Source organism: Zonotrichia albicollis, chromosome 30 (genome assembly GCF_047830755.1).
Source record: "Zonotrichia albicollis isolate bZonAlb1 chromosome 30, bZonAlb1.hap1, whole genome shotgun sequence".
NCBI classification, from domain to species: Eukaryota; Metazoa; Chordata; class Aves; order Passeriformes; family Passerellidae; genus Zonotrichia; species Zonotrichia albicollis.
In genome coordinates this window covers 4,637,227-4,657,205 of record NC_133848.1, presented here as the reverse complement: position 1 = coordinate 4,657,205, position 19,979 = coordinate 4,637,227, and the positions used below count along the sequence as shown (strand labels likewise).

At 62.5% G+C, this 19,979-nt stretch overlaps 2 protein-coding genes across 35 annotated transcripts; one reads left to right on the top strand and one right to left on the bottom strand.

The window, feature by feature from the left end:
- Positions 1-457: 457 nt before the first annotated feature.
- KCNJ10 (potassium inwardly rectifying channel subfamily J member 10) lies at positions 458-8,970 on the bottom strand. Of its 32 annotated transcripts, none has more exons than XR_012577386.1 (4): positions 8,809-8,970; positions 1,070-3,356; positions 933-987; positions 458-897 (listed from the first exon to the last, which is right to left on the bottom strand). XR_012577386.1 is itself a non-coding variant. In XM_074529718.1 (2 exons), the coding sequence occupies exon 2, from the start codon at positions 3,354-3,356 to the stop codon at positions 2,217-2,219; it is 1,140 nt and encodes a 379-aa protein (XP_074385819.1). In that variant the 5' UTR covers positions 8,809-8,970; the 3' UTR covers positions 458-2,216. The 32 variants fall into 32 exon arrangements, 1 of the variants encoding a protein (XP_074385819.1); XR_012577387.1 differs by having other exon boundaries at positions 458-859; XR_012577391.1 differs by lacking the exon at positions 933-987 and having other exon boundaries at positions 458-932; positions 1,070-1,142; positions 1,366-3,356.
- A 2,190-nt stretch (positions 8,971-11,160) lies between these two features.
- Positions 11,161-16,669, top strand: KCNJ9 (potassium inwardly rectifying channel subfamily J member 9). 3 transcript variants are annotated; one of them, XR_012577344.1, is made up of 4 exons: positions 11,633-13,375; positions 13,824-14,090; positions 14,499-14,539; positions 15,037-15,131. XR_012577344.1 is itself a non-coding variant. In XM_074529403.1 (3 exons), exons 1-3 carry the CDS (start codon positions 12,238-12,240, stop codon positions 15,304-15,306), a joined length of 1,449 nt encoding a protein of 482 aa, XP_074385504.1. In that variant the 5' UTR covers positions 11,161-12,237; the 3' UTR covers positions 15,307-16,669. The 3 variants fall into 3 exon arrangements, 2 of the variants coding, with proteins under 2 accessions (XP_074385504.1, XP_074385503.1); XM_074529403.1 differs by lacking the exon at positions 13,824-14,090 and having other exon boundaries at positions 11,161-13,375; positions 15,037-16,669; XM_074529402.1 differs by lacking the exons at positions 13,824-14,090; positions 14,499-14,539 and having other exon boundaries at positions 11,636-13,375; positions 14,996-16,669.
- The last annotated feature ends 3,310 nt before the right edge of the window (positions 16,670-19,979 follow it).

The window sequence follows — 19,979 nt, the reverse complement described above, 5'->3', positions numbered from 1 at the left end:
TACTGAGAACATCGGGGGGACACTGGAGACATTGAGGGGTCTCTGGGGACATTGAGGGGACCATGGGGAGGGGTCCCTGGGGACATTGGGGGGACACTGGTGGGAACCTGGGGACATTGGGGACACTGGGGGAACACTGGGGACATTATGGGTTCCTTGGGGACAGTGGGGGGATCTCTGGGGACATTGAGGGGACATTGGGGGGTCACTGGGGACATTGTGGGGTCCTTGGGGACATTGAAGGGACATTGTGGGGGGACCCTGGGGGCTGGAGGAGACCCTGAAGGTCCTTGGTGGCATTGGGGGACCCTTTGGGGTGACATTTGGGACACCTGGGGACATTGGGGGGGGTCCCTGGGGGCTGAAGGGACATTGGGGGTCACAGTGGGGACACTGGGGGTGTCCCTGGGGCTGAGGGGACACCGGGGGTCACCATGGGGACACCGGGGACACCCCCCACCATCGATGTCACCTTTATTGAACTCCTGCCCCTCCCCCCCCGCCCCCAAACCGAGCTCGGGCCCACCCCCAAGGGATGGGGGAGGGGCGGTTTTGGTTGGGGGGGGTCCCGCTCCTTCCTCATTACCGACACCTTTAATTAGTGGCACTAATTGCCCCGGCGCGGGGGGGCCGCGTTAATGGCGGGGTCTACGTTAAGCAGCAGCAACGGGCGGGGGGGGGGGAGGGGACACGGTGGCCTCGATTATCGGTGACACCCCCGGGGGGACCCCCCGACACCGCCCGGAGTGGGGGGGGGGACAGGGAGGGGCTCCAGCGCTTGGGGGGGGCGGGGAGGGGGCTCCTGCCTCAGTTTCCCCTGGCAGGGGGGGGAGCAGCGGCGTCCTGGGGGTGGTGGCACCTCCAAGGGTAGGTGACACCTCCAGGGATTGGTGGCACCTCCAGAGGTGGTGGCACTTTGGGGCTGGTGGCACCTCCATGGGTTGGTGGCAATTCTAGGCATTGGTGGCACTTTGGGGCTGGTGGCACCTCCAGGGGTTGGTGACACTTCAGGAGACTCCAGGGGTGGTGGCACCTCCGTGGATTGGTGGCACTCCAGGCATGATGGCACCTCAAGGGGTTGGTGGCACTTTGGGGCTTGGTGTCATCTCCAGGCATGGTGACACTCCAGGGCTTGGTGGCACCTCCAACGGCTGGTGACACTCCAGGGGTTGGTGACACCTTGGGACTGGTGGCACCTTCAGGGGTGCGTGGCACTTTGGGGCACCAGAGCTTGGTGTCACTCCGGGGACTGGTGCCATCTTAGGGCTTGTGGCATCTCCAGGGCTTGGTGGCACTCTGGGGCTGGTGGCACCTCCAGGCATGGTGGCATCTCCAGGAGTTGGTGGCACCTCCAGATGGTGGCACCTCCAGGGCTTAGTGACACTTCCAGGCACTGGTGGAATCTTGGCTGGTGGCTCTTCTAGGTGTTGGTGACACTTTTAGAGACTGGTGGCATTTTGGGACTGGTGGCACCTCCAGATGTTGGTGACACTTCCAGGCATTGGTGTCACTTTGGGGCTGGTGACACCTCCAGGCATTGGTGACGCCTCTAGACTTGATGGCACCTCCAGGGCTGGTGGCACCTCCAGATATTGGTGTCCCCTTGTATCAATGACACCTCCAGGTGTTGGTGATGTTGGTGTCCCTTTGGAGCTGGTGGCACCTCCAGGGCTGGTGACACCTCCAGTTGTTGGTGTCCCTTTAGGGCTGGTGGCACCTCCAGTTGTTGGAGACACTCCAGATGTTGGTGTCCCATTGAATCAGTGACACCCCCAGATGTTGATGTCCCTTTGGGGCTGGTGGCACTTCCAGCGCTGGTGACACCCCCAGATGCTGGTGTTCCCCTGAACCTGGCAGCACCTCCAGATGTTGGTGTCCCCTTGAATCTGGTGACACCCTCAGATGTTGGTGTCCCCTTGGGGCTGGTGGCACCTCCAGCACTGGTGACACCTCCAGATGTTGGTGTCCCTCTGAATCCGGTGCTACCTCCAGTTGTTGGTGTCCCTTTGGGGCTGGTGTCCCTTTCAGACTGGTGCCACCTCCAGATGTTGGTGTCCCCTTGAATCTGGTGACACCCCCAGATGCTGGCACCCCCTGCCCCTGCTGCCACCTCCAGCCACAGCACCACCTCCACCATCTGCCACCACCCCCTCGCTCCGCCACCACCCCTGGCCACCCCTGGCCCCGGCTCCGATGTCACCTCCGTGTCCCCCACCTCAGACGTTGCTGATGCGGACGCTGAGCGGGGCCCCCTCCCCGTCCCGCTCGGCCTCGCGCAGCGACTCCTCCAGCTTGACCTTCTCGGGGTCCCCGAACCGCACGGCCTCGTGGTGACAGCACGGCGCCGCCACCTTCACCACGCGGTCGAAGAGGCTGAAGTCGGCCACGTACTTGCCGCTGGCCGACAGCGAGATGGCCGGCGTGAACTCGTAGCCCCACAGGATCTCCTCGGGCAGGTAGGACGTGCGCACCTGGCACGTGGCGCTGGTGGACTCCACGGTGCCGCTCAGGATGACCACCAGCTCGAAGTCGCCGTCGCCCGAGCGCAGGGACACGTCCCGCAGCGGGCTGGCCTCGTCCACCACGTGGTAGAAGGTCAGCGGGAGGATGAGGAAGGGGCTGTCCGAGGACGTGTCCACCTGGAAGTCCACGTTGAGCTGGTTGAGGCGCACGCTCTCGCCCTCCTTGGTCAGGTGGGTCTGCAGCAGCTTGCCGGTGACCTGGCAGCCGATCAGGAGGCTCTTCCTCATGTTGGCCACGCGGATCATCAGGCAGGTCTTGCCGTCGTGCTGCGCCACCACGGCGTTCTGGCTGAACTTGATGGTCTCGGCGCGCTTCTTGGGCCGCGCGATCTTGGCCAGGAAGGTGCCGGTGATGAAGATCTCCAGGATGGTGGTGAGCACCAGCTGGGTGATGAGCAGCACGATGGCCAGCGGGCACTCCTCGCTGATGTAGCGGAAGCCGTAGCCGATGGTGGTCTGCGACTCGAGGGAGAAGAGGAAGGCGCCGGTCAGCGTGTGCACCTGCATCACGCACGGCGTGTGGTTGGCCGGCGGCTCGAACTCCAGCAGGTCGCCGTGCGCCGCCGCCACCAGGTACCACACCACGCCGAAGGCGAACCAGGTGCCGGCGAAGGTGGCGGAGAAGAGCAGGAGCTTGTAGCGCCACTGGAGGTCGATGAAGGTGGTCCACAGGTCCTTGAGGTACAGGAAGCGCTTGTCCGAGATGTGCTCCATGCGCACGTTGCTGCGGCCGTCCTTGGTCAGCACGCGGCGCCGCCGCAGCCCCGGCCCCATCAGGGGGCGGCTGTCGGTCTGCGTGGTCTGGCTGTAGTACACCTTGGTGGAGGACGTCATCTGCGGGACAGGTGAGGGACACGTGAGGGACAGGTGGGGACAGGGGAGGGACAGGTGGAGGAGATCATTTGCTGGGACGAAGGACAGGTGGGGGACACATAGAGGAGATCATTTGTGGGGACATGGGGACAGGTGGGGGACAGGTGGGAGACACATGGAGGACATAATCTGTGGGGACACAGGGACAGGTGAGGGACAAGGGAGGGACAGGTGGGGGACACATGGAGGACATCATCTGGGGGACACAGGGACATGTGAGGGACAGATTCGAGACAAATGGAGGAGCTCATCTTCAGGAATAGGTGAGGGACACATGGAGGAGATCATCTGCAGGGACACAGGAGGGACAGGGCAGGGACAAATGGAAATCATCTGTGGGGACAGGTGAGGGGACATGTGCGGGGACACAGGGACAGGTGGGGGACAAATGGAGAGGAGCACCTGCAGAGGACAGAGGAACAGGTGAGGGACAGGTGGAGGACAACATCAGGGGGGGAACCAGGGGGATCATCCCTGTAACTGTCCATCCCTCTGTCCCTCTGTCCATCCCTCTGTCCCTCTGTCCCTCTGTCCATCCCTCTGTCCCTCTGCCCACCCCCACTGTCCCTCTGTCTATCCCCCTGTCCCTCTGTCCATCCCCCTGTCCCTCTGCCCACCCCCACTGTCCCTCTGTCCATCCCCCTGTCCCTCTGTCCCTCTGCCCACCCCCACTGTCCCTCCGTCCATCCCCATGTCCCTCTGTCCATCCCTCTGTCCCTCTGTCCATCCCTCTGTCCCTCTGTCCATCCCCCTGTCCCTCCGTCCATCCCCATGTCCCTCCATCCCTCCACGTGCCCCTCATTCCCAAATCCCTCGGTGTCCCCTCAGTGTCCCCCCCATGTCCCCCCCTGTCCCCTGGCATCTCCGGTGGTGGCCGTGGAAGTGTCCCGGGCGTCCGGGAGGAAGAGGAAGGTGATGAATGGGAGGTGACAGGGACAAACGGCCGATGGCAGCGCCAGGCGCCTCCCCGGTGTCCCCGTGTCCCCATCCCAAAAAGGCCCTTTCAGCCCCCGCCAGCCCCTGGCCCTGCCACCGTTTCCGCCGCGGAAGGGGCAGCGTGCCGGGGACATGGGGACACCGGGGGTGGTGGCACCACGGGGGGGGTCTCCTTGGAGCCCGGTGTCCCCGTGGCGGCCAAGGCTGGGGGACACGAGTGGCACTGCCACCGTCAGAGAAATGTCCTGGATGGGACAGGGACAGCGGTGTCCCCAAAGAGGGGGACACGGAGCTGCTCCTTCACAGATGGGCTGTGGGGGTCCCTGGGGTCACCGTGTCCCCACAGAGCCACCATGTCCCCAAAGCCAATGGGTGTCCCCAAAGCCCCCCGTGTCCCCACAGAGCCACCGTGTCCCCAGAGCTCCCCATGTCCCCAAAGCCACTGGGTGTCCCCAAAGCCACCGTGTGTCCTGGAGCTGTTGGGGTCCCCAGAGCCCCCCCCTGTCCCTGGAGCCTCTGTGTCCCCCAAGAGCCACCCTGTCCCCAAAGCCACCACCTGTCCTGGAGCTGCTGGGGGTCCCCGGAACCCCCATATGTCCCCAGAGCCACCAGCTGTCCCCAAAGCCACACTGTGTCCTCAAGTTCCTGGGGTGCCCAGGACCTCCCCTGTCCCCAAAGCCACTGTGCCCCCCTAAAGGCCCCACCATGTCCCCAGAGCCACCATGTCCCCAAGGCCCCCCATGTCCCCAAAGCCACCAACTGTCCCAGAGTTGCTGGGGGTCCCCAGAGCCCCCCATGTCCCCAAAGCCACCATGTCCCCACCCTCTGTTTGGGGGTCTCTGCACACCCCTGCCCCCCTCTAGAGTGGTCCCAACCCCTCTCTATATGCTGACCCCCCCCCCCATTTTTGGTCTCCCCAACCCCCCTGCCCCATTTTTGGGATCTCCACCCCCCCTCGGAGGGCCCCGCGTGCCCCCCGTGCCCCCCGGGCGTGCTCCGGTGCCCGGACACGGTTCGGGACAAGCCGCAGCTTGTTCCCGGTGCCCGCGGCACAACCGGTTACCCATTAACCACCCCTACACCCTCCCTGTGCCTCAGTTTCCCCTCGGGGGGTTCTGGTCACTTTGGGGGTCACCGCAAAGGCCCGGCCCTACATGGGGGGGTACAGGAGGACTGAGGGGGGGGCCCCAGGGACGCGTCCCCGTTCCCCGCGTCCCGCTGGCACCGGCGGCGCGGGCACCGTTCCCACGGCACGGCGGTGCCAGGCGTGACCGGGCACCCCGCCAGCCGCGCCCGCCCCAAACTGGGGCGCGGGGCTGCTCCGAACTGGGGGTACCTGGGATTTGGGGGGGATGGGGAGCGGTCCCACAGCCCCCAGGAGGGGACCCCGAATTGAGGAAGGGGGCGCGGGGTGGGTGCGGCGGGGGCGGAAGGCGGGGTGGCGGTGGGGTGGCGGTGGCGGGGGGGGGGACAGGGACGGGGACAGGGACAGTGGGGCCATTGTGCGGCCGGAGCCGAGGTTTCAATGGGGCTGGCGGGGGGACAAAGGCGCTTTGACGGAGCCCTCGTTAAGATGCAGAGCCCCGCGCGACACCGCCACCGCCAGCGCGGGGGTCCCGGGGGGCTCGCGACACCGCCAGGGCCAGCGAGGGGACACCGGGACCCCCATGGCTGATGGCACTGTCACCGATAGGGTCATAGGGACCCTCATGGCTGATGGCACTGTCACCGAGAGGGGCACGGGGAACCCCCACTCTCACTAAGAGAGACACAAGCACCCCCATGGCTGATGGCACTGCCACCAATAGGGTCATAGGGACCCCCATGGCTGATGGCACTGTCACTGAGGGGGGCACAGGGACCCCCATGGCTGATGGCACTGTCACTGAGGGGGGCACAGGGACCTCCCACTGTCACTAAGAGAGACACAGGGACCCCCGTTGCTAATGGCACTGCCACCGAGGGGGGCACAGGGACCCCCATGGCTGATGGCACTGTCACCGAGGGGGGCACAGGAACCGCCCACTGTCACTAACAGGGACACAGGGACCCCCATGGCTGATGGCACTGTCACCGAGGAGGGCACAGGGACCCCCATGGCTGATGGCACTGTCATCGAGGGGGGGGGGACTGTGACACTGCCAGGGCCACCGAGAAGGACACAGGACCCCCATCATTAATGGCACTGCCACAGAAGGGGGTGCCAGTGACACCGTCAGAGCCACCAAGGAGGGGCACAGGGACCCCCACTGTCACTGAGGGGACACAGAGACCCCCATGGTTAATGGCACTGTCACCGAGGGGGCACAGGGACCCCCACTGCCACCCCCACCGCTAGCACAGGGCCCCCAACACCACCAGGGCCACCAAGAGTGGCACAAGGACCCCACTGCCACTGCCAGCAAGGGGGCACAGGGACCTCCATCGTTACTGTCACTGTCACCACAGGGGTCCCCTGACACTGCCATGGCAACCACGGGGATCCTGTGGCTCCTCTGTCACCGTCACAGCCACCACGGGGGTCCCAGGGTCCGCTGTCACTGTCAGTGCCACCATGAGGGTCCCAGGCCCCCACTGTGTGTCCTGGGGGACTCCTGTCCCCCTCATGTCCCCACTGGGGGTCCCGGGGGTGTCCCCCATCCCCATGGTGACCATGGGAGTCCGGGGGGTGTCCCCATTATGGCCACGGCCAGGATGGGGGTCCCAGATTCCTCCTCACAGCATCGGGGGGGGCCCCAAAATGGAGCTTTAGGTCACATCTGGGATAATTTACACGTGGTATAACCCACACCTGGGATAACCCACACCTGGATAATTCACAATTGGGATAATTAACACCTGGGATAACTCACAATAACCCATACCCAGGATAACCCACACCTGGGATAGTCTACATTCAGGACAACCCAAATTCCAGAATAACCCACATCTAGGATAACCCACACCTAGGATAACCCACAGTTGGGATAACCCACACCCAGGATAATCCACATTCCAGGATAACCCATATTCCACAATAAACCTCACTTGGAATAACCCACACCCAGGTTAGCCCACACCTGGGATAATCTACACCTGGGACACTCAGAATAACCCACACCTGGGATAACCCAAATTCCAGGATAACCCACAGTTGGATAACCCACACCTGGAATAATTCATACCTGGGATAATTCACACCCAGGATAACCCAAATTCTGGGGCACTTGGAATAACCCACAGCTAGGATAACCAACATCAGGGAATAACTCATACCTGGGATAACCCACACCTGGTTAATGTGGGTTAACCCTGGGATAACCAACATTCCAGGATAACCCACACCTGGGATAACCAACATTCCAGGATAACCCACAGTTGGAATAACCCACAGCTGGGATAATTCAAATTCTGGGATAACCCACACCTGGGATAACCAACCCAGGATAACCCACACCCAGGATAACCCACACCTGGGATAACCTACACCTGGGATAATTCAAATTCTGGGATAATTCACACCTGGGATAATTCACACCCAGGATAACCCTCACCTGGGACATGGGGACATGAGGATAAAGGGACAGGGGCCTTGGGGACATTAGACCTGGGGATCCATGACATGGGGACGTGGGGCACAGGGGACACAGGGACATGGGGACATCAGAATAGAGGGATGGGGGACATGGGGACACAGGGACATGGGATATAGAGACAGGACTGTGGGGACATAGGACATGGTGATGTGTGACATGGGGATGTGGGGCACAGAGTGTTGGGGACATGGGAGAGGGACGCAGGATTTGAGGGTGTGGGGACATGGGGACACAGGGGAGTGGGGACACAGGAATATGGGGATGGGGGAATATGGGGACATGGGGACACTGGGATATATGAGAATATGAGGAAATGGGGACATGGCAACAGGGAATGGGGACACTGGGATATGTGAGAACGGATATCCCAGATCCTGGGGACAGAGGGACAGGGGGCCATGGGGATATGGGGACACAGGGACAGCGTGGTACGTGACATGGGGACATCAGGGCATGGGGCATGGCAATGGGGAAACATGGGGATATGGGGATTTGGGAATATGGGGACATTGGGATATGGGGAACATGGGGATCCAGGGACACAGGGACAGGGTGGTACGTGACATGGGGACATCAGGACATGGGGATGCACAGAAACGAGGACATGGCAATGTGGGCCACTAGGATTTGGGGACGTGGGCATGAGGGACTTGGGGACACGGCGATTTGGGGACCGGTGATGGGTGGACACAGGGACAGGGGGACGTGGCCTCATGGGTGATGGCGACACAGGGATGTGGGGACATCGGGGCTGCGGTGCCACCAGGGGGGGGACAAGGGGTCTCAGGGTCCCCTCTACAGCCCCGGTGCCATCCCAGCGCCACCGCCCGGTGCCCGCTGCTCTCGGGACCCCCCGGGAGGGGACGGGGGACCCCCGGGGACCCCCCCCGGGCCGCCCTTACCTTGCTGGGGGGGTCGCGGGTCCCGCCGTGCTCAGCCCGGCCGGCTCCCCATGGGCTTTATGGCTCGGCGGGGCCGCGGCGGCGGGACGGGCACCCCCCCCCCCCGCAGAACCGGGGAGGAGCCGCCGGGGGCGGGCCGGGGGTTAATGGGGTGGAAAAGGAGCCGGCCGGCACCGGGTCACGTTACCGGGCACGGGGGGGGCACCGGGGGACCCCGCCCGCGGGCACCGGCACCGCCATGGGGGCACCGGGGGGGATGGGGGGGGGTGCGGGCATCGGGACCGGCAATGGGGGGCCCAGTGGGGGCACCGGAGGGTCCCGGTGGGATTGTCCAGGCACTGGCACCGGCACTGGAGGTCTCGGCGGGGGCACCGGGGGTCTCATAGGCGCCTCCTGGGCATCGGTGCCTCCAAGGGGGTCCTGGAGGGTCCGGGCAGGGTCCCGAGGGCACCGGGGAGTGCTTGGGGCTACACCGTGTGTCCGTCTGTCCGTGTGTCCGTGGGTGACTGGTCATTGTGTCTGTATGTCCATGGGTGGCTGGTCAGTGTGTCCATGTTTCCGTGTGTCTGTGTGTCCGTGTGTGGATGGTCAGTGTGTTGGTGAGTGTGTCCATATGTCCGTGAGTCCATGGGTCAGTGTCTGTGTGTCCGTGCGTCCATGGGTAGATGGTCAGTGTGTTGGTCAGTATGTCCATGTGTTTGTGTGTCCGTGTGTGGATGGTCAGTGTGTCCGTGTGTCCGGATGTCTGTGGGTGGATGGTCAGTGTGTTGCTCAGTGTGTCTGTATGTCCGTGTGTCCATGGGTCAGTGTGTCCATGTGTCCATGTGTCTGTGAGTGGCTGGTCAGTGTGTCCATGTGTCTGTGTCCGTGTGTCTGTATGTCCATGGGCAGATGGTCAGTGTGTCTGTGTGTCCATGTGTAGATGGTCAGTGTGTCCATGGCTGGTCAGTGTGTCTGTGTGTCTGTGTCCGTGTGTCTGTGTGTCCATGTGTAGATGGTCAGTGTGTCCGTGGATGGTCAGTTTATCCATGTGTCCATTTGTCCATGGGTGGATGGTCAGTGTGTTGGTCCGTGTGTCCGTGTGTGGATGCTCAGTATATCCATGTGTCCATGTGTCCGTGGGTGGATGGTCAGTGTGTTGGTCAGTATATCCATATGTCCATGTGTCCATGTGTCCGTGGGTGGATGGTCAGTGTGTTGGTCAGTATATCCGTGTGTCCGTGTGTCCGTGGCTGCCCCACTCCAGCCCCGTCCCGGCCGCTCCGGAGCCACAAAGACCCTTTGTCCACCCTGGGGGGAGGGGCGGGCGAGTGACCGCGGGGGCGGGGCTACCGGAGGGGGCGGGGCCTGTCAGGGGACCCCAGGCTAATGGGGGGGGGGGGGTCTGGGCTAATTAGGAGGGGGCTGGGCTATTTAGGGGGAGTCTGGGTTAATTAGGGGGGCTAATGAGGGGGGGGTCTGCGCTAATGAGGGGGGCTAATGAGGGGGGGTCTGGGCTAATGAGGGGGGGCTAATGAGGGGGTCTGGGCTAATGAGGGGGGGAGGGAGGGGCTGAGGCGGGGAGGGGGCTGGGCTAATGACGGCACCCCCTGGTTAATTATGGGGGGGGGGCGCTGAGCCGAGGGAGCGAACGGCAGCCCTGGGCTAGCGCAGGGGCCCCTGGGCTAATTAATGGAGGGCTAATTAATGAAGGGCTGATGATGGCTTGGGGACGCTGTGATCATTCAGGGGGGGGCTGTGATAATTCAGGGGGTGCAGCTGACCCCGGGGTCGGGTTGGGGGGCTAGGCTAATGAGGAGCACCCCGGATTAATTATTTTGGGGGGGTTGCGCTGATGATGGGGGGGTTGCGCTAATTTTGGGGGGTTGCGCTAATTTTAGGGGGGTTGCGGTGATGGTGGGGGCGAAGCCGATCCCGGGGGGGGTTGGGCTGTCGCTGGCCACCCCCGGGCCGGGTGTCCGTGCGGTGGGGGGGGGGGGCGGGGGCTCCCGGTATTTTTATCCGAGCGCGGCCGTTGCCGGGGAACGGAACGGGGCGGGGGGGGGGGGACACGGAGAGAGCGGAGCGAGCGGGGCTGCGGCAGCGGTGAGAGCGGGCGGGGGGCGCGGGGGGGGAGCGAGGGGAGACCCCCGAACCGGGCCGGGAACACTTGAACCCGGCTATGGCCCCCCCAAACCCGGCCGTGCCCCCCAAACCCGGCTATGCCCCTAAAACCCGGCTATGCCCTCCCCAACCTGACTCTGCCCCCCCCTAAACCCGATTCTGCCCCCCAAACCCGGCCGTGACCCCCAAATCCGGCCGTGCCCCCTAAACCCCGCTATGCCCCCCAAACCCGGCCGTGCACCCCCCGAACCCGACTGGGCCCCCACCAAACCTGGCCGTGCCCCCTAAACCCCGCTATGCCCCCCAAACCCGGCCGTGCACCCCAAATCCGGCCAGGGCCCCCCCAAAATCCAGGATGGGGAATGAATGGGGAGGGAGGAATTGGGGGTGATGCTGGAGGGAACCCCCCCCATCCCACATCGGGGCACACGCGTGTGTAAAGGGGGGGTGGGGGTGTGCGCGTGACCCGGGGTGAGTGTGCAAGAGGGGAGCTTGGCGCATGTGCAAGGCCCTGTTCCAGTGCCCCCAGTTTGGCACCTCCATCCTTCCATTTCCCCATCCCAGTCCCCCCAGTTTGGCGCTTCCACCCCCTATTCTCCCCCATCCCAGTCCCCCCAGTTTGGCACCTCCATCACCCCATTCCCTCCCAGTTCCCCCACTCTGAGGATTCCATTACCCCATTCCCCTGTCCCAGTCCCCCCAGTTTGAGGTTTCCATCTCCCCACTCTCCCATCCCAGTCCCCCCTGTCTGGTGCTTCCATTTCCCCCATCCCCTCTTCCCAGTTCCCCCAGTTTGAGGTCTCCATCCCCTACTCCCTCATCCCAGTCCCCCCATTTCCCCATCCCAGTCCCCCCAGTTTGCCACCTCCATTCCCTCATTCCTCCATCCCAGTCTCACCAGTTTGGGGGTGCAATCCCCCCATTCCTCCCCCCCATTTCGCCCAGTTTGGCACCTCCATCCGTCCATTGTGTCTTCCCAATCCCCCCAGTTTGGGGGTGCAATCCCCCCTTTCCCCCCATCCCAGTCCCCCCACTTTGAGGGCTCCATTCCCCACTCCCCCATCCCAGTGCACCCAGTTTGGCACCTCCGTCCCCCCATTCCCTCCTCCCAATCTTTGGGGGTGCAATCCCCCCATTCCTTCCCAGTCCCCCCAGTCTGAGGTCTCCATCCCCCCACTCCCCCATCCCAGTCCTCCCAGTCTGAGATCTCCATGCCCCCATTCCTCTCTCCCAGTCCCCACAGTTTGGAGTGATCATCGCCATCCCAATCTTCCCAGTTTGGGGGTACAATCCCCCCATTCTCCCCATCCCAGTCCCCCCAGTTTGATGTCTCCATCCCCCCATTCCCCCATCCCAGTCTCCTCATCTGGCACCTCCATCCCCCCATTCTCCCCATCCCAGTTCCCCCAGTTTGTCACCTCCATCCACCCATTTCCTCCTCCCAGTTCACCCAGTTTGAGGTCTCCATCCCTCCATTTCTCCATCCCAGTCCCCCAAGCCCTCACCCCCTGTCCCCCGCAGCCGCCGCCGATGGCTCAGGACAACGCCGCCTTCTGCGGGGTCCCCGAGGGGGTCCCCACGGGGGTCCCGGCTGAGGCCAAGCCCCCTCCCCAGCCCCCCCAGGCCCCCAAACGCCGCCCATGGGGGGCCGGGGGCACCGCGGGGGCCCGGAAGCGCCAGCGCTACGTGGAGAAGGACGGCAAGTGCAACGTGCAGCACGGCAACGTGCGCGAGACCTACCGCTACCTGACCGACATCTTCACCACCCTGGTGGACCTCAAGTGGCGCTTCAGCCTCCTCATCTTCATCCTGGCCTACGCCCTCACCTGGCTCTTCTTCGGCCTCATCTGGTGGGTCATCGCCTACAGCCGCGGCGACCTGGAGCACCTGGGCGACCACACGTGGACGCCATGCGTCAACAACCTCAACGGCTTCGTGTCGGCCTTCCTGTTCTCCATCGAGACCGAGACCACCATCGGCTACGGCCACCGCGTCATCACGGACACGTGCCCCGAGGGCATCGTGCTGCTGCTGCTGCAGGCCATCCTGGGCTCCATGGTCAACGCCTTCATGGTGGGCTGCATGTTCGTCAAGATCTCGCAGCCCAACAAGCGCGCCGAGACGCTGGTGTTCTCCTCGCACGCCGTGGTGTCGCTGCGCGACGACCGCCTGTGCCTGATGTTCCGCGTGGGCGACCTGCGCGACTCGCACATCGTCGAGGCCTCCATCCGCGCCAAGCTCATCCAGTCCAAGCAGACGCAGGAGGGCGAGTTCATCCCGCTCGACCAGACCGACCTGAGCGTGGGCTTCGAGACGGGCGACGATCGGCTCTTCCTCGTGTCGCCGCTCATCATCAGCCACGAGATCGACGAGCGCAGCCCCTTCTGGGATGTGTCACGGGGGCAGCTGGAGAGGGATGACTTTGAGATTGTCGTCATCCTCGAGGGCATGGTGGAGGCCACAGGTAAACAGGGTGGGGACGTCTTGGTGGGATGGGGATGCCTTGGTGGCATGGGGACATCTCGATGGCATGGGAATGCCTTGGTGGAGTGGGGGATGGCTCGGTGGCATGGGGACACTTTGGTGGCGCAGGGACACCTCAGTAGCACGGGGACGCCTCAGTGGAGCAGGGACAACTTGGTGGCACATGGATGCCTTGGTGGCATGGGGACATCTCAATGGCCTTGGCGGCACAGGGGTGTGGTGTCTTTGTATGGATACACCCATGGAGATGTCATCTCCATGAGACACATCGTCTTTGTGGGGATGTATCGTCTTCTTGGGATGCATCATGTCCATGGGACACTTCTGTGGGGACACGTCCATGAGGACACATCATCTTCATGGGGACATCTCCATGGCACACATCTGTGGGGACATCTCCATGAGGACACCTCATCTCTGTGGGACAGATCCATGGGGACACGTCCGTGAGGACACATCATCTTCATGGGGACATCTCATGTCTGTGGGGACATCACCTCCATGGGGATCCATCACTTCCATGGGGACATCTCCATGAGGAGACATCATCTTCTTGAGACCCATCACCTCCATGGGGACACGTTGTCTCTTTGGGGACACCAACATGGGTTCACCTCATCTCCTTGGGTTCACCTCATCTCCATGGGGACACATAAATGAAGATGTGTAATCTCCACATGGATAGAAGCCTTCAGGTATTGGGGTGCCCCAAATTCTGGTGGTTTCACAGACCGCTCCTACCAGATTTGGAGTTTCCTGTGTCCTGGATTCTTTGGATGTTGGGGTCCCTATACCCTGAGCGAATCAAGTATTGGGGTCCCCATTCCCAGAGTGACTCAGATAATGGGGTCCCCATACCCTGAGTGACCCAGATATTGGGGCGCCCCAAATTCTGGGGGTTTCACAGACCCTTCCTACCAGATTTGGGGTTTCCCATGTCCTGGATTCTTCAGGTGTTGGGGTCCCACAAGGTTCTGTGGGGCCAGGAATCTTCAGGAATTGGGGTCCCATGAGGTGCTCTGGTGTCAGAAACCTTTGGGTATTGGGGTCCCCATTCCCAGAGTGACTCAGATATCGGGGTGCCCCCACCCCGTGCCCCCCAGGGATGACGTGCCAGGCCCGCAGCTCCTACCTGGCGGACGAGGTGCTCTGGGGTCAGGAACCTTCAGGTGTTGGGGTCCCCATGTCTTGAGTGATTCAGGTATTGGGGTGCCCCAAATTCTGGTGGTTTCACAGACCCCTCCTACCAGATTTGGGGTTTCCTGTGTCCTGGGTTCTTCAGGTATTTGGGGTCCTCCCTGTCCTAAGTGAATCAAGTATTGGGGTCCCCATTCCCAGAGTGACTCAGATATCGGGGTGCCCCAAATTCTGGTGGTTTCACAGACCCCTCCTACCAGATTCAGGGTTTCCCATGTCCTGGATTCTTTGGGTAATGGGGTCCCCATGTCCAGAATTATTCAGGTATTGGGGTCAGGGTGCCCTGAGTGATTCAGATGTTGGGGTCCCACAAGGTGCTCTGGGGTCAGAAACCTTTGGGTTTTGGGGTCCCCATGCCCAGAGTGACGCAGATATCGGGGTGCCCCCACCCTGTGCCCCCCAGGGATGACGTGCCAGGCCCGCAGCTCCTACCTGGCAGACGAGGTGCTCTGGGGTCACCGTTTCACGCCGCTGCTCAGCCTGGAGGAAGGCTTCTACGAGGTGGACTACGGCGGCTTCCACCACACGGTGCCCGTGCCCACCCCGGCCTGCAGTGCCCGCCAGCTGGCAGCCGCCGCCGCCCGCCGCGATGCCCACCTGTACTGGTCCATCCCCAGCCGCCTGGACGAGGCCGCGGCCGCGGGGGGCGAGGGGGACCCCGAAATGTCCCCCCGCGAGAGCAACGGGACCTTGGCCAGCCCCGAGTCGCGGTGATGCCATCAAAATCCCGGTGTAAATGGGGAAAAATACCCCCTTGTTATGGTGGTGGTGGGTTTGGGGCGTTCCTGAGTTTTTTGGGTGTCCCTGGGTTTGTTGGGGCGAGAGGGACCCCAAAATCTCTCATGAGAGCAACGAGACCTTGGCCAGCCCCAAGCTGAGGTGATGCCACCAAAATCCAGCTGTAAATACTGAAAATCCCCCTATTATGATATTGGTGGTGGTTTTGGGGTGTCCCTGGGTTTGTGGAGACACGGAGGACCCCAAAATTTCTCAGGAGATCAACGGGACCTTGGCCAGCCCCGAGTCGCGGTGATGCCACCAGAATCACGGTGTAAATAGGGAAAATACTCCCCCTGTTACGGTGGTGGTGGTGAGTTTGGGGTATCCCCGGGTTTATGGGGGTGAAGGGGACCCCAAAATCCTTCACAAGGGCAGTGGGAACTTGACCAGCTCCAAGCTGAGGTGATGCCACCAAAATCCAGGTGTAAATAGCAAAAATCTTCCCAGTTGTGATGGTGGTGGTGGGTTTGGGGTGTGAGTGGTGGATTTGGGGTGTCACTGAGTTTTTGGGAGCAAGGGGGACCCCAAAATCGCTCAGCAGACCAACGGGATGTTGGCCAGCCCCAAGTCGAGGTGATGCCACCAAAATCCCGGTGTAAATAAGGAAAATTCCCCTTTTTATGATATTAGTGGTGGGTTTGGGGTGTCCCTGAGTTTTTTGAGTGTCCCTGGGTTTGTCGGGGCGAGAGGGACCCCAAAATCTCTCATGAGAGCAATGGGAACTTGACCAGCCCCAAGTCACAGTGATGCCACCAAAATCTGGGTGTAAATACTGAGAATCCTCCCCATGATGGTGGTGGCGGTAGGTTTGGGGTGTCCATGGGTTTGTGGAGACGAGGGGACCCCAAAATTTCTCAGGAGAGCAATGGGATCTTGGCCAACCCCAAGCTGAGGTGATGCCACCAAAATCCGGGTGTAAATAGTTAAAATCTTCCCAGTTATGGTGGTGGTGGTGGGTTTGGGGTGTGAGTGGTGGATTTGGAGTGTGAGTGGTGGATTTGGGGTGTCACTGAGTTTTTGGGGGCAAGGGGGACCCCAAAATCTCTCAGGAGAGCAGCAGGACCTTGGCCAGCCCCCACTTGCAGTGATGATCCCAAAACACGAATTTATTTATTAAAAATCCCCCCCAGTTCTGATGGTGGTGGTGCTTTTGGGATGTGATTGATTGATTTGGAGTGTCCCTGGGTTTGTGGGGGCAAAGGGGATCCCGAAATCCCCTGGGGGCACCAACGGGACCTTGGGCAGCCCCAGCAGGCACCAAACCTTGGGTGCATCACATAAAATTCCCCCATTCCGATGGTGGTGGTGGTGATTTTGGGGTGCAGGCGGTGGATTTGGGCTGTCCCTGGGTTTTTGGGGTGTCCCTGGGTTTGGGGCTTCGGGGGAGGGGATATCCAGAGGCTCCAGCGAGGAATTTGGGGTGAAATCGGGGTTCCCTGACCCCAAATCCTGCAGGGGTGGCAGGAAGGGGTCAGTGCCACCCCTCCGAGGACACGGGGACACCCAAAGGTGGGTTTGGGGTATCCAAGGACATGGGGACCCCCAGGGTGGGATTGGGGTCTCTCCAAGGACATGGAAACCCCCAGGGTGGGGTTGGGGGTCTCCAAGGACATGGGGATCCCCAGAGTGGGTTTGGGGTCCCCCCTCATTGCCCCTCCCCCCAATTTCCCCACGGGATCCCCCTCAGATTGGGGGTGGGGGGCGGTGCTGGGGGCTGCGGAACCGAGAGGGGCCGAAAGGAGCCGAAAGGAGCCGAGTGAGGCCGAAAAAAGCCGAGTAAGACCGAGCGGAGCCGAGCCGAGGCTGAGCGGAGCCGAAAGGACCCGAATGGGGCCGAGCCGAGCCGAAAGAGACGAAAGGACCCGAATAACGCCGAGTGGAGGCGAACCAGGCCTGAGCGGAGCCGAAAGGACCCGAATGAGGCTGAGCGGTGCCGAACGGATCCGAAAGGACCCGAACTCAGCCGAGCTGAGCTGAGCCGAGTCTCAGCCAAGCCGAAAGGCTCCGAAAGGACCCGAATAGGGCTGAGCGGAGCCGAAAGGAGCCGAACTCAGCCGAGCGGAGCCCAACGGGGTCTGAGCGCCACCAAAGCCCCGCCCACCCCTGACCCCGCCCCCTCCCCGTCGCGCGTGGGGGTTGGGGGGGGGCAGGGGTTACGACCCCCCCCCAAATCAGCGACAGCGGGGACACAGGGACCCCCTGAGACCCCCGCGCGTCCTGTGTGTGACACGCGTGTCCTTTGTGTGTCCTGCGTGTGACACGCGTGTGTCTTGTGGGTGCCCTGTGCGAGTGTCCTGTGTGTGTCACGCGTGTTGTCCCCCCCCCGTGTCCCCCCGGCTGTCGCATTCCTGCCGCCCACGGGCAGCAGCTGCGCGGGGCGGGGGGCGGCGGGAGGGACTGGGATGGACTGGGAGGGACTGGGGAAGGAGGGGAATGAAGGGTCTGGGGCGAGTGGGAGGACTGGGAAGAACTGGGAGGGAATGAGAGGGTGGAGAGACTGGGAACTGGGAGGACTGGGATGGAGTGGAACTGGGAGGACTGGAAGGATTGGGATGGACTAGGGAGGACTGGGAGGGACTCGGGGGTCTGCGATGGACTGGGAATGGACTGAGTGGGACTGGGATGGTCTGGGGAGGGACTGGGATGGACTGGGAAGGACTGGGATGGACTGGGATGACTGGGGAGGATTGGGGAGTCTGAGCACTGGGAGGACTGGGGATCTGGGACGGACTAGGACGGACTGGGAGGGGCTGGGGGAAACTGGGATGGAACTGGGACGGGCTGGGCGGGGCTGTGGGCCCGGCTGTGCTCCGGGAGGGGCGGGGGGGGCCGTGGGGCGGTGCCGGTTCCCCGTGGGGCCGGTCCCGGCACGGGGCCCCGCTCCCGCGTCAGCGCTGTTTGTTCAGCTTGGGGGGCAGCGGGGGGGGACAGCGGGGGGGGACACGGGGGGGACAGCGGGGACTGGGGGGGCAGGGGGGGGACAACCGAGGGACGGACAGGGGACAAAGGGACTGGGACAGACTGGGGGCACTGGGGGGGACTGGGACAAATGGGATGGACTGGAGACACTGGGGGAACTGGGACAGACTGGGAGGCACTGGGAGCACGGGGGGGACTGGGTCAAACTGGGGGAACTGAGGGAACTGGGACAGACGGGGGAACTGGGAGGACTGGTGGGATTGGGATGGATTGAGGAGACTGGGAGCTGCTGGGGGAACTGGAAGAGACTGGCACTGGGAAGACTGGGACAGACTGGGAGGGACTGGGAGGACTGGGAGAGGCTGGGGGAACTGGGGGAACTGGGACAGAGGGGGGAACTGAGAGGCACTGGGAGGACTGGAACAGACTGGGAGGCACTGTGAGGACTGGGATGGACTGGAGACACTGGGGGAACTGGGATGACTGGGGGGACTGGGATGGATTGAGGGGTCTGGGAGGACTGGGACAGACTGGGGGCACTGGGGGGACTGGGGGAACTGGGATGGACTGGAGACACTGGAGGAACTGGAGGGACTGGGAGGACTGAAATGAACTGGGAGCACTGGAAGAACAGCGCAGGGGGAACTGGGGGATGTTGGGACAAACTGGGAGGACTGGGAAGCACTGGGAGGACTGGGAGGTGCTGGGGACAATGGGCAGACTGGGCAGTACTGGGACAGACTGGGGCAGACTGGGAGGTACTGGGGGGACCAGTCCGAACTGGGAGGACTGATGTGCACTGGGGTTACTGGTGTGCACCGAGGGTGTGGGGCTGCACGGGGGTCACCGGGCTCTGTACTGGGGAGATACTGGGAGGAAACTGGGAGGATACTGGGCGGCACTGGAGGGCGCGGCCGGCGCAAGGAGCTGAGACGCGGGCTGGGGGACCTGATAACTGGTGCCACTGGTGTTACTGGTGTCCCTCACTGGTGTCACTCACTGATGTCACTGGTGCCACTGGTGTCACTGGTGTTACTGGTGTCACTTACTAGTGTCACTGGTGTCCCTCACTGGTGTTACTGGTCTCACTGGTCTCACTGCTGTTACTGGTGTCACTCACTGGTCTCACTGGTGTCAGTTACTGGTGTCACTGGTGTTACTGGTGTCCCTCACTGGTGCCACTGGTGTCACTGGTGTTACTGGTGTTACTGGTGTCACTCACTGGTGTCACTGGTGTTACTGGTGTCCCTCACTGGTGCCACTGGTGTCACTGGTGCCACTGGTGTTACTGGTTTTACTGGTGTCCCTCACTGGTGCCACTGGTGTCCCTCACTGGTGCCACTGGTGTCCCTCACTGGTGTCCCTCACTGGTGCCACTGGTGTTACTGGTTTTACTGGTGTCCCTCACTGGTGCCACTGGTGTCAGTCACTGGTGTCACTGGTGTCCCTCACTGGTGTCCCTGGTGTCCCTCACTGGTGTCACTGGTGTCACTGGTGTCCCTCACTGGTGTCACTGGTGTCCCTCACTGGTGTCACTGGTGTCCCTCACTGGTGTCCCTGGTGTCCCTGCCCCCCCTCCCCCCGTTCTTGAGCTGCCCTTGGCGGTTGCCATGGAGATAAAGCCGGGAAAGTGTGGGGGGGGCACTGGGAGGGGACCTTGGCACCGAACTGGGGACACTGGGGGGGGG

Coding starts and splice junctions, on each gene's coding strand:
- KCNJ10 (XM_074529718.1), bottom strand. CDS start 3,356: ATGACGTCCTCCACCAAGGTGTACTACAGCCAGACCACGCAGACCGAC.
- KCNJ9 (XM_074529403.1), top strand. CDS start 12,238: ATGTCTCCATCCCCCCATTCCCCCATCCCAGTCTCCTCATCTGGCACC. Junction 13,376..14,498: donor GGGCATGGTGGAGGCCACAG/GTAAACAGGGTG, acceptor CGTGCCCCCCAG/GGATGACGTGCCAGGCCCGC. Junction 14,540..15,036: donor GCTCCTACCTGGCGGACGAG/GTGCTCTGGGGT, acceptor CTGGCAGACGAG/GTGCTCTGGGGTCACCGTTT.